This window comes from Lactuca virosa, chromosome 7, assembly GCF_052849685.1.
Source record: "Lactuca virosa cultivar CGN04683 chromosome 7, Lactuca_virosa_CGN04683_v6, whole genome shotgun sequence".
NCBI lineage: Eukaryota > Viridiplantae > Streptophyta > Magnoliopsida > Asterales > Asteraceae > Lactuca > Lactuca virosa.
Window position 1 is genome coordinate 45,328,167 of NC_136432.1, and position 12,612 is coordinate 45,340,778.

The following is a 12,612-nucleotide window of genomic DNA, read 5'->3' on the forward strand; positions in this document are numbered from 1 at the left end:
TAATATACTCAAGTCATGGTTTAAACAGAAAATTCACAGCTCAATGCAGTCAATTCACTGTTTAAAACACAAAAATAACAACTTAATATAAGAAATTCACATCTTAATGCAGTCGATTCATAGTTTAAACCACAAAATAAACAAGTTAATACAGAAAATTCACAATTTAATACAAAAAAAAGTATGCATTCAAAAGCATATTATCAACTTAAAAATTTTAATACTATCAATTCACAGGTTTAATACAATTAATTCATAGTTAAATATACAAAACGCACAGCTTAATATAGTCAATTTTAGTTTAAACAAGAAATTCACAGCTTAATGCATTCAATTCATAGTTTTAAATACAAATATCACAACTAAATACACAAACATCATAGTTTAATACACAAAAAATATGCATTCACAACTAAATTCATAGTTTAATAATTACCAAATTTCATTGAGGCATTTCATCAAACACCTTGTGTGCATCTTTTTTTCATAATTTTCTTTTGTAAACACCATCAATGTAAACACCATACACACCATATCTAACCTGAAAATGGACAAACACATCAGATCTGATGTCGATTTGGTGGTGTTTTGACCAGAGATAAGAGAGACAGAGACGGAAACGAGTTATAGATGAGAAGGAGGCGACACATAACATATCTGGTACAAATCCGACAAACATTTCGTCGGTGATGGAACATATCAGGGAAAAAAATAAGTTCAAGAGTTTTGGAACAAAACGAGATCAAGATTAACACCTGTAGGTTGAGATGATGACTGCGATTTGTGATTTTTGATGCTGTAACAACTGGCAAACTTGGAGTCGAGCCAAGTCAAATGATGTATTATGTAAAAGTGAAAACCACATTGTAACCTTGATACATTAAATCACCTTTAGCCATGAGGGAATGTTTATATAAGTTATTATATACATATACTTTGAAAACCATGCTTATATAAGTTATATAAATATATATATATATATATATATATATATATATATATATATATATATATATTAAAACCCATGTTGATTTTAGTTTATATAAGTCAACATAAGTCAAAAGGTTGAGTTAAAACCATAAACTAGTATACTACATATGAGATTTCGGTATTTAGAATCTTGAAACAATTAGTTTTCGGTTTTGTGGGGACCAAGACCACATGTGTAGGCCGAAATCTCAAAGCTTGGACCACTAGGGCCGAAAAATCAAAGCCTTGGACCATTTAGGACCGAAAACCCTTTCTTGGATGAAGCCATGACCGAAATCAACATCACATGTGAGTGTGCAAGGGGTTTTCGGCCATATAGAACCGAAATTTCCTTAAATATCATGATATGTTGCCACTTGATTGGTTGAAATTACTTTCCCAAGGTGATAAGTGCACTTACCAATGTAAATATCAACTCACTGTCACTTCTCATCACATTCTCTTATCTCATTCCTTCATATATATATATATATATATATATATATATATATATATATATATATATATATATACACACACACGAATTGTAGGCATTTCCCAAACCCATTTACAGTAAGCATATTTACTTCAAATTCTCTCTCAATCATCAAGCTTCATATTCTCTCAAATAACAAACATTTTCTCTCAAATATCCCCTGGAGCTATATTTCTTCTGTTCTTCAAGTATTACTATAAGGAGATCATTGTAAGTTCTAAATACTCTAGTGTTTTTGAAAACATTTGATGATCATCCATCTTATTCACACATTAGCATATGTTATAAACTCATAGGATTCAAACATCGTCTCGTACTCTAACTCGGAGATCATCGTTTTATCTCGTTATCTAGCCGCAACCACACTTAAGGTGAGTTCATACCCATACATTTTTCAAGAATTTTTCTATGTTTTGGGGGGGGGGGGATACAAGTAACACATAATAATATTTATGTTAAAATAAAAATATTTAAATAAGTTATTCTACCATTTTTACGAAAAGGGTTAAATACGCGAAACGACTTTACTATCAAACGCGTATAATTTTTACGTACAACATTTTTTTAAAAACGTAAAGATATGAAAACTCGTTACAAAATACATTACATTATTCTTATAAATATATATAACTATATATATTTTGAGTACAAAATGTTCATTTCGTTAAAACTTTACAAATATAGTTTACGAAACTTTACCCATTTGTAACCCGTTGAGCAAAGGGTGAAATTATATAAATTGCATATATAATTGTTTTACGACATATTCGACGTTATCCTGGAAATATGGGATAATGTCATTTACAAACGTTTTCAACTTCAAAAACACGTACACTCGTTGAATGAATTTGTGAGACACTGTCTTCATCGTACCTAACTGAGGTATATAGAAAGTCATGTATTTATAATCGGAATCTCCGATACGAGAGTGTGATACTTGTGTATAGATCTATACGGGACTGATGATCCCACGCCCTGGTTGTTAGCTATATCCAGACCGGCAGGTTATGGGTGACAAATGTTATAAATAACTCGGCGCCTGAAGAACGACGAGGCAGGCACTACATCTTAAAAGCACGATTATGAAAACTCACATGGGGAAACAACTATACGTGCATTTTACACAAAAACACATTTCTTCAAAACGGTTTTATACATGAATAGAGCCACATATTACTACTTTAAGTATGGAAGACACCGGTACATTTCAATCTTGGAACATTTAAGACTACAATTCATTTCTACGGAAAATATTGGATTTTCTGGAATAAACACTATCATTTACAAGTGAACGTCTTACATCTCATTTATTAGAAAATATCATATTTTCTGGAAACAACAGGACATCTTTTCACGGAAAAGCTTACTATTTTTCATATAAACTCTTATTAACTCACCAACTTAATTGTTGACACTTTTTCAAACAACTTGTATTCTTAGGGAATCAGTAAAACAGGTAACCAACAGCTTTTGAGGATGGGCGTTAAGGCGTCAAACAAATCTTTTGTCATCATATTGTAATTGACTTTTGAAACATGTAATACTTACAATGATGTAACTTTTTCAATTATATATATGATGGTTATGTTTGCTTTCTTTACTATTACACAACTGTTATGATACAATACATGAAAGTCATCCACCCCTGGACGTTTCCGCCATCCTGGTTTGGGGGTGTAACAGATGCTCCGACAACGACACCAACGGTGGGGGAACAGATCCGATGTAGATCCAACGATGGAATGATGAAATAGAAAGAAAAACCTTTGTATAATAATAGCAACTTCTCAGATCTACATCAGATCTGAATTAGTCTGGTGTAAATGAAGATAAAGGCAGTCTCCGGTGGTTGTTTGAATAAAGAAGTAGATCTGGAGGTGGCCGGACATCTGGAGGCGACAAAGAGCTTCATACTCCGTCACATCTGTTATTCCGACGAAGCAGATCGAAGAGTTTTTCTCGTGCTTCAACAGATCTGAAACGTTGGAGATCTGGAGAAGAAGCATATTCAGACCTCAAAATAGAGTGTAGTGTTTTCTAGGTGCTCCAGCAAAGAAAAGCGGCTCATGGAAGGCGATAGTCGGTGAGATAGATGACGGTGGAAGGAGGCGGCGCTCGGTGGTGATGGCAGATCTGAAGTCGGGGGTTCTAGATCTGAAGACGAATGCACCAGATCTGAAGGTGAATGATTCAGATCTGAAGGTGGCGGCTCCAGATATGAAGATCGTTGTATTTCGGCGACAGCGACGGTGCCGGCGATGGTGGTGGGGGTCGGCAGCGGTAGGAGGTAAGAGAGAGAGAGAGAAAAAAAAAGAGATGAGAGAAAGGTTGTCTTGTGAGATAAGATTGATCAAATAGGTCTGATGATTTAAGTTATAAGGTAAAAAGAATGGTTGTTATAGTTCTTAACTTTTTATGGTTCTCATTTGAACCTTTATATATATATATATATATATATATATATATATATATATATATATATATATATATATATATATATATATATATATATATATATATATATATATATATGACAATTATACCCCTAAATAAATTAAACATAATGAAGTGAGAGAAAATCAAATGTTTCCAAAAGCCACACGTATAGGCGATGCTTCAGCCGACAATCCTTCGTCGATGCAATTACTTGTAATCACCACCGACCCTTTTATGGCTTTAAATTATGCTCTGATCCTGATGACATTGAGTTTCTGATCCTGATGACATTGAGTTTTCTACTGGTTTATGTGTAATATTCTAATTTCTAATCATAAATATAGTAAAGTAGAGAAAGAGCTTTAATCTTTGTTCATTGGCTTATGATATAAGGTGATAATTTGTGTATTAGGTTATGTGTGTTTGGGAATCAATAAACGGATTGATGAAGTTATTTGTTTATTAACTTTTCTGCTTTATTGTTTTTCTCTAATTTCTGGATATAATCTTGACGAAGATGAATGATGGACTTTGTAAACTATTGATATCCAAATCAAACAATATTATTGGAAATTATTCAAAATTGATGAACAATATTGCAACGGAGTTTTGCAAATGCTCAAGGTAGTAGTCATGTCCATCATTAAAAGCATGGAAGAGGTACGAATGTATTGTTGAATTGAAGGAAGGAGGTAAACGTTGGCTTCATGGTAAGTTTTTGGAAACAAAAATATATTTTCTCTCTCTCTCTCTCTCAAATATTTATAAATTAAAATTAGGGGTATAAAAGTGAAGGATAAAAAGCATTCAGTGGAAAAATCACCACCCATATATATATATATATATATATATATATATATATATATATATATATATATATATATATATATATATATATATATATATATATAATGTCGAAATATAAGGTTCTACACATGAATTTAATAAATTATTTGACATTTTCCATTAATCCTGATATCAAAAATATTTTTCGATTTCGAAAATAATTACACCGTTGTAATCATTATTAACGACCAAATTGCACGGAAAATATCTGTAATTTATTTCAATAAAACAAATGATAAATTACGGAAAATCGAGAGGATAATATGAAAATTCCAATCAACAAAAGAAATAAACTTTAGGATAGATTATGAAACAAAATAGAATGTTAGCAGGGGCAGAATTAGAAATTTTCATAAGTGGTAGCGCAATTTTTTTCCCTATAAAACTAAATTAGATAAAAAAATGGCGATCATCAAAGATAAACAAAACACAAACTCATCAAGATTTTATCAATAATAATATATAATAATAGGAGAGCAGCTATATGGAGTTGGAAGAACCCAAAAAAATCATGATCATCCTCACTAGTCCCAAAACCCAAAATCACAAGCTCAGTTGGTATCAAATCCAAGAAACGCTAGAGTACCAATTTATAATCATATTTTAATAGTTCTATGTAGTACAATTAAGAACCAGAGGGGAATCATGCGCGCTGTTGGCGCTGTGTTTGTTTTTTTTCCTTATTTCAAGCTGTATCAAATGGTAGAACATAATATAATATTAATCAAAACATATTACATATACAGAAGGGGTCTTCACATGACAAACAAATCATTGAAAGTATGTTGCTATTTAGTGTATTTTACCTTAGAAAAGAACCCAAAAAGTAAAAATGTTTTGAGATGATTTACCATTTGTTGCAAGCAACGACCAGAAGAAACAATATCTACAAAACCACCGTATGCTGCATCAGATCATAACCCCAATTTTATAAATTATACATAGCAGAGCACAGCAGTGGTCAAAGGGTATTTTAGTCATTTACATAAATCAGAGTATGCCAACCGGGATACGATTTTTGCAGACCATATTGTCGGTTATTGGTAAAAAATCAAAACAAATTTAAAAAAACAGAAAAAAGGTGGAAAGGCAAACTATATTGCTATGTTAGTGCATTTTACATCTAAAAACGAAAAATCCACGTAATGGCGATGTGGTATTTTTTGGTAAAAAACATAGAAATGTATTAGAGGCAGGGATGTCGTTGGTGCTACTTTGAATAATGTTTGGAAACAGAAAGCTGGAAATAATTTCTACATTTAATGAGACAATGAAAATTTTAAAAAAAAAAAAAAAATAGTCGGTAAATAATGGAAAACTAAGAAAATACAAAGAACAAAATGGTCCATTCCATTCCATCTCGCAACGGAATGAACAGTTTCATTCCTTCGTTGAATATTTGAAGCAGGAATCTCAACCAATTCAAAACGTACCATGCAGCCAACTTTAAACAGTCAAAACGTACCATGCAGCCAACTTTAAACAGTCGTAACTTTCACATGCGATCTCCAAATAACTTGAATCAAGTTGCTGCACCTTCCTCTCGCATTCGACTGCATGTTTGAGTCAAGAATGAACTGATTTGGAAATATATAACTTGAGTTATGCGGCTGTAAAGATGTCAACTAACTATTTTAAATTTCCACCCTAAGAAAATTTTTCCATTTCCAGCAGAAAGCATAGATAACATTAGATATAAACAACCACAAACACAAATGAAAATGAAATGAAATGAAATATATATACTGAATGCATTACCTTCAAAGCATTTGAAAATTTCATTATTTTCGTTCAATAAGTCCATCACGTACCGCACTTTCACGCCATTCTATGTCTCATAAGCCATTTCAAGCATAGAAAATTGCAAAACGAAATATTTTACTTTCGAATATGTCACCAGAAACATCCAATTCATGAACCTCAGAAGAAATGGTAATAAGATAGTAAAATGGTAATGATGTTGAATTGGCAATTAACAATGAAAAAAACAACATAAAAGTTGTAATTTCAGCAAAAACATATAAAAGTTAGTCTGTAAATAGATGAACTTACATTATCATTATGTTCGACCTTCTTTCCTTGCACCACGTCTACAAAACTCTGCGAAAGGGTTAAATTTTTTATGAATAAAAGATTGATGTTAAAAGCTGAAAAAATGAAAATGGGAAGGAATGGAATCTATACCATGTTCCTCTTTCTCCTCCTTCTTGTAATCATGCAAACAGAAAACACCAAAATTTCCTAATCAATAAAAAATATAGGAAATCTCACTTTGATCAATAAATTAAAAAAAAAAAAATGAACATGAAATCACTTTGTATAAAGTTATACCAATTGGAATTGTACATTTTTTAGCAAAGCTTCTTTTTCTATTCTCTCACTACTTTTGAACGAACTGGTGCTGCATGTGTTGGCCTGGTGGTGTGTGAACCGATAACTGACAATTTTGAGTTCTCATCAAGGGTTGTATAAGTTAATATGCACACGTTCTTTGTGTCAGTTCTAAATGAAATGTAGGTCTAATCCTGCAGTAGACGCGAATGTTTCCTGAAAATTTAAAGATTGTGGAAGGTAAAGACAACATTTTAGTAATGTTTAAATTCTCCCAGAATCATCTTCAGACCCACTTGAATAACACTCAATCAGGTTTTCATGTTTTGAAGTAAGAAGATATAAACTTTATCATAAGCCCAAAGTCTTTAAAAAAATAGTTAAGGGGTATTTGTGTAATTTACCGAATTTGGTAGACTGAGTTTTTGATATTCTGTTGGGCATTGAGAAATAAAAGGTACTTGAATGGCTTTACCAAAATCCACACCATGTTCTTCAACAGAGTTAGTGATTATTTGATGTTGACAAAAAGGGGTTAATTCCATTCTGGTTTGTGCAAACTGGGGTGGGAGGTTCCCTTAGATTTTGAAAAATCTTCAAATTTATCTACGGTTTCAACTCGCTTCCAAAAGTGTTGCCAAAGAAGTAATTTTGCCATTCGGATTTCGGAATGGAATCCGTTGGTGAATTTTGTATTCCGAAATTACCCTTTATCACTGAAAAAGAAACGAAAATGTATTGCTTAAATTCTTAACACCTGCTCAAATTTATAAACAATAGAAAAAAATATTATACCTGTAGTGGTTGGAAGATGAATGGTTTGTATGAATTGCTTCGTCCTTTACCATTAAATCCTTTTTATTAGAAAATAAAAAAATAAAAAAAAATTAATCATTGTAAATTTACAAAATATAGTCTCACCTGAGTTGCAAGGCTATAGGTTTTAGCATTTGTGTTGGTTTGCATAGTTGTTTATCACAAGGCGTTTGTTCAATGCTGGGCAATGGTGTTTTTCCATGAAATTGGGGTGAATTCCATGACCTATGTCTGCTAAAACTGCAATAAAATAAAACAAAACACTTTTAATATATACAAATTATTTTTGACACAAAAGCTGTAAAATTTATGCAAACCAAGACATCGTTGACGAATTGCATGCTGAAAAACACCCTATCTGACATATTTATTAGCCAAACAATCAATTATCGCGTCATAGCATCAACATAAGATGAATATGAGACCATGTGTTTTAGCGTATACGATTGCCACTAAAAGTCAAAGAGCGTTGCACAATCAATCAATTTTTCTTACTACGACAAAAATATGAACCTAAAAAACAACATAAAATCCAAAACGTTGAAAAAAACTTTTAAATGACCAGGGGCATAATGGTCAATAAACGGCTTTCACTACCATATTATTAGTTTTTTTTTGCTACTAAAGCTCATTTCTAATCTCGTCAATTTACGTAAAAAATACTTCTTACCTGCTGAAACAGTTGCAACTCAAACATTCATCTCAAATAGCTGCAAAAAGAAGGAAAATAATGTATAAAGTATAAACATAAAAACATCTATTCATCTTATGCATAAAAAAAATTCACGTTTTCCATCTTTTCCTTAACATCAAAAAGAAAAAAGAAAAAAAATGCAATATTTAGAAATGATAAATATCAAAAAAAAAAAAAAAAAAGAAGGAAAAACTCATGTTTTACCTGCATAACAATGTATGTGGAAGCCTCGTTCACATCCACCTATAACCAAGGGTTGTAAGATGAATTCAAGGTTATTAATTTCATAGAGTCATCCGATTAATTTCATAGAGTCATCCTGTCTGGATAAGCATATCCAAGAATTCACCCACTTAAATTTTTCACAGGGTAGAAACAAATATAAGTTTAATGTAAAAGAAGAGATAGATGATACAGTTTACCAAGTAGAAACACAATCTTGACCAGATTTTTCATTGAGGAGTTTTGTCAAGCAGTTGGTGTTCAAAACTTAAAAAGAACAAAGAATAAAATCAATAAGATTTAAAAACACTAAAAACTGTGAAATTGAGAAATAAATGGTGGAATCAACCTGCTACTACACTCTTCCATGTCTTCCCTCGCCTTCCGTCTCCCCCAAAACCAAATTACCTGATGGCAGTTGTGTTCGATGGTCATCCGTTGCAGCAACAACCATTGGCGATAAGAGCGCGCAAGACCCACACTTCATATAACTTGATGCAATCGTTGACTGAGATAACACCCTGACATCATCTTCATCTTCCTGCCCTGACTGAGTTCGTCGGTTTGGTATTGAAGTGAAAGAAGACTGAGATCGATGTTCAATATGAACAATCCATTGGGTTATCCTACAAAAGTGAAAGAAGGCGGTGACCTGAATTCCTGAAGAAGTGGTTGCAAGTCCAACTGTTACGCCTGAAGCCGATGGAGAAAACGGAAGAAGCGAGAAGCTGTGGAAGTGAGCGATTAGAAAGTCTGAAGCTTCAAATAACTAATCCGAAATCGGAAATCAGAAATAGGAAAATCAGTTTAACCTGCACCTTTCTCCAGTGGGCTCCGATTAGCCTCTCCGGTGGTGCATCAGCGGCCGACCTACCTGTTTTCCATTTGTATGTTTTTGGGCTGCAATATATAAACCCTAGAAAAAGAACCAAAGACAAACCTGAAATAGCGGGGAAGGACGGAGGCGGAAGTAGGAAGATTGAATTCGAGGAATGGAAGCGACCACGCAACTCGAAGCTCACTTCCATTTTCCCCCTTCTCTTATTTCGGAGTTGTAAGTTACATGTAGAATATGAATCACCACATAAACATCATCAGGAAAGAGAATTAGACAGAGCATATTAAAATCACAATAAAATCCAAATAGAAACCATACCTAGACGAAGAACACTGAAACAAATGGCAAACATGCAATCGAATCAGCCAACATAGGCCTGTGCCCGACCGAGAAATAGAGGATCGTCTCATCCGGGACGCCATGGCGCCGATGCAAATAATTCCTTCTTCGTCTTCCCCATCTTTTTTCAAAACCGTCGGTGGAACCGGCAGGTAATACTGATTTTGGAGATATTTAAGAAAAACGCAAACGAACGGTATTGGATGAGAAGGGCGGCAACCGTCTTTGAAGAAGAGAAGATAAAGGATGATAAAATGTATACCGGGTTGCGCGAGAAAAGAAGAAACGGAAGTTTTAGTGCCAAAATAATAAAGCCAAAGAATCCCGTGTCAAAATAAGAAAGAGAAAAAACTTTACTGTAACTAAGGGTTTTAGGAATTGATAGTATATATAATGTGAGTGAAACACAAACAAACTTACGTATCTTGTAAGCTTCTTCGGATATTGTACTCTAATCAAAACAAGTTATCTTTATAGTGTATGTGGTCTTTGGCACTCTACAGACAGGGAGATGGATGAATAACAGTTTTATAGATACTAACTTTCTTGCATCATTGCCTTATTCTATCTTCAAAATATGTGCACCAGACATCACTTCAACACATAAACCATGGTTACTTGTAAGGACTCAGGAAGCCATATGATACAAACATGGTCAAAAATGTTGTTCTTACCAAATAAAACTATTTTTTGGCCGGTAGAAGGCAAAAAATCCAACAGTCAAAAGCTCTTCAAACTACAACTCAAAAGTCCTCCAAACTACAACTCACAAGTAGAAATGAAGAAATGAGCATAAAATTTATATCCATCCAAAATAGATTATGTATATGAAACAGATGACAATCAACATCAGTGTTCCAAATCGGCGACACCAACACTCCCATTAGACATTCACATCGCCCTGGTGGAAGTTTTTTCATTGAGAAATTTTATCGAACACTTGGTGTTCATACAAGAATAAAGAGAGCAAGTCCAATATTATGTACTACACCATTGGGTAAAAAAGCAAAAGATAAGAAATCAAAATCCCAAGAACGGACATCAGTTGGCATTTATACAAATTCAGATTGTTGGTTTGGACTTGACATCGAGCCAATTTCTCCAAATTGATATTAGGAGTAGGACCTTATATATCATCAAGGAGTAGCATCTTGTAACATCTTGTATTATCATCGGCATCATACAAAAAAATTTGCACGTCTTGAAAAAATATAAGGGGTAACACGTGCTACCCTGACTCTATGCTAGTTCTTTTCCTGAATGTTATGAACTAACAATATAACATTTCATTTTAACACCAATTAAAAATGAAATTTTTGAAAAAGTGTAATATGAAATTTTCAATTAAAAAATGGAGTAGTATATGAAATTAGACAGAAAAGATCATGGACTACAAATGTAATATTATATTTTCAAAGAGGGTGAAGGCAAAAAGCAAGGGAAATTGAATAATCTAACCCATAAACGATCTTTTTACCAAAAATGACCAAATTTTTTTTTTTTTTTGGTAAAGTAACCACATTCTCCGGAACACATTGTTTCGGAGAGGTCTTCGGAATTCCGGAGTACAATTCCAGACCATGGTTCTGGAATACATTTGACTTCTTTTTTTTATATATAATATGTATAAGTTTTGCTTTCATAAAATGTATAAGTTTTGGTTTTATAAAATATAAAATGCAATTAAAATAAACAAACAACTAATAAATACATAAACTAAATAAAGGATGTGTGTATGTCATATTATAAATTCGATGTTCAAATTATCTTTGCCCTTGTACCCCAAAATATTTCCGCTAGTCGTTTTCTATAACCCATAGCCCATGGACCGGTGGTTTTACCCTCTATAGAAATCCATTTCCCGGTGATCAACGCCTCTTGGAACCAACACAAAAATACCCCACAATCTCCTCTGCTGTCAATCTATTATGGTACGTCTGAGGCCTTTTCGAGGGTCATCTTAAAGCTCTCGAGTGGGATTGAATCGGTTGGTTCGGTACCCCAGTAGTTGACTCCCACTAGCAGTTTGTGGATGCAGGTTCTCATACCTATAAGCCAATCCTCATTTTCCGAAAAGTAGTCGCGCTTCCAATGACTATCGTATATAGTCATTTGGAATGTCTTCAAATCCAAAGCACCCAAAAACCAATGATCATTTGGTATATTAATTGGAATGTAAAGCTACAAAAAAATATTAGAAATAGTTAATTAGTATATAAATACTCAGGTAATGTAATCCAACCAAAATTATATTGTATCACACTCTGCCCAAGCTGAGTAAACGGATCTGCCAGCCATGTCACTCCAGTCAAATGTATCAGTGTTGAAAGTTGACAACACAACCGTCCATTGAGCATCATCCACTCTATGCTCTACCAGCAATGAGATCCACATCATGATGTGTTGGTAATTAATTTTTTTTTGCAGTAAAGTAAGTATTGTTATTAGAATCATATTATGTAATAAGCAAATAATTATATTACTTACATCACATGACAACCATTATCCATGACTATCTACATATAACTGTGTCCAAAACTCAAGCTTAGCAAAACTGGTCAAATAATTGTGACCAAACAAAAGCGAGTCATCACGTTCTTTATAAACAGTGTGTACGGTAGGATC

The 12,612-nt window shown here is 33.3% G+C and overlaps 1 protein-coding gene and 1 long non-coding RNA gene across 49 annotated transcripts; one reads left to right on the forward strand and one right to left on the reverse strand.

Moving 5' to 3' along the window:
* Nucleotides 1–1,541: 1,541 nt before the first annotated feature.
* LOC145126297 (uncharacterized) lies at nt 1,542–3,001 on the forward strand. The gene is made up of 3 exons (XR_013716391.1): nt 1,542–1,675; nt 1,762–1,836; nt 2,906–3,001. It is a non-coding gene; the product is annotated as an uncharacterized LOC145126297 (long non-coding RNA).
* A 2,190-nt stretch (nt 3,002–5,191) lies between these two features.
* Nucleotides 5,192–10,247, reverse strand: LOC145124031 (uncharacterized). Of its 48 annotated transcripts, XM_079059241.1 has the most exons (15): nt 9,967–10,247; nt 9,751–9,850; nt 9,629–9,684; nt 9,160–9,538; nt 8,793–9,077; nt 8,565–8,604; nt 8,000–8,134; nt 7,874–7,917; nt 7,483–7,794; nt 7,079–7,294; nt 6,932–6,988; nt 6,800–6,847; nt 6,506–6,575; nt 6,213–6,300; nt 5,439–5,651 (listed from the first exon to the last, which is right to left on the reverse strand). In XM_079059241.1, the coding sequence occupies exons 11-15, from the start codon at nt 6,962–6,964 to the stop codon at nt 5,555–5,557; spliced, it is 336 nt and encodes a 111-aa protein (XP_078915367.1). In that variant the 5' UTR covers nt 6,965–6,988; nt 7,079–7,294; nt 7,483–7,794; nt 7,874–7,917; nt 8,000–8,134; nt 8,565–8,604; nt 8,793–9,077; nt 9,160–9,538; nt 9,629–9,684; nt 9,751–9,850; nt 9,967–10,247; the 3' UTR covers nt 5,439–5,554. The 48 variants fall into 48 exon arrangements, 10 of the variants coding, with proteins under 10 accessions (XP_078915365.1, XP_078915374.1, XP_078915367.1 ...); XM_079059239.1 differs by lacking the exon at nt 9,967–10,247 and adding an exon at nt 5,192–5,437 and having other exon boundaries at nt 5,554–5,651; nt 9,629–9,950; XM_079059248.1 differs by lacking the exon at nt 9,967–10,247 and adding an exon at nt 5,192–5,437 and having other exon boundaries at nt 5,599–5,651; nt 9,629–9,949.
* Nucleotides 10,248–12,612: the final 2,365 nt, after the last annotated feature.

What these genes read in the sequence shown, in the direction of transcription:
- LOC145124031 (XM_079059239.1), bottom strand. Translation starts at nt 6,964, where the DNA reads ATGATTACAAGAAGGAGGAGAAAGAGGAACATG. An exon ending in AGGTCGAACATAATGATAAT is followed by an intron (nt 6,576 to 6,799) that starts GTAAGTTCATCT and finishes TATGAGACATAG; the next exon opens with AATGGCGTGAAAGTGCGGTA. An exon ending in TGTTTAAAGTTGGCTGCATG is followed by an intron (nt 5,652 to 6,212) that starts GTACGTTTTGAC and finishes GATCTGATGCAG; the next exon opens with CATACGGTGGTTTTGTAGAT.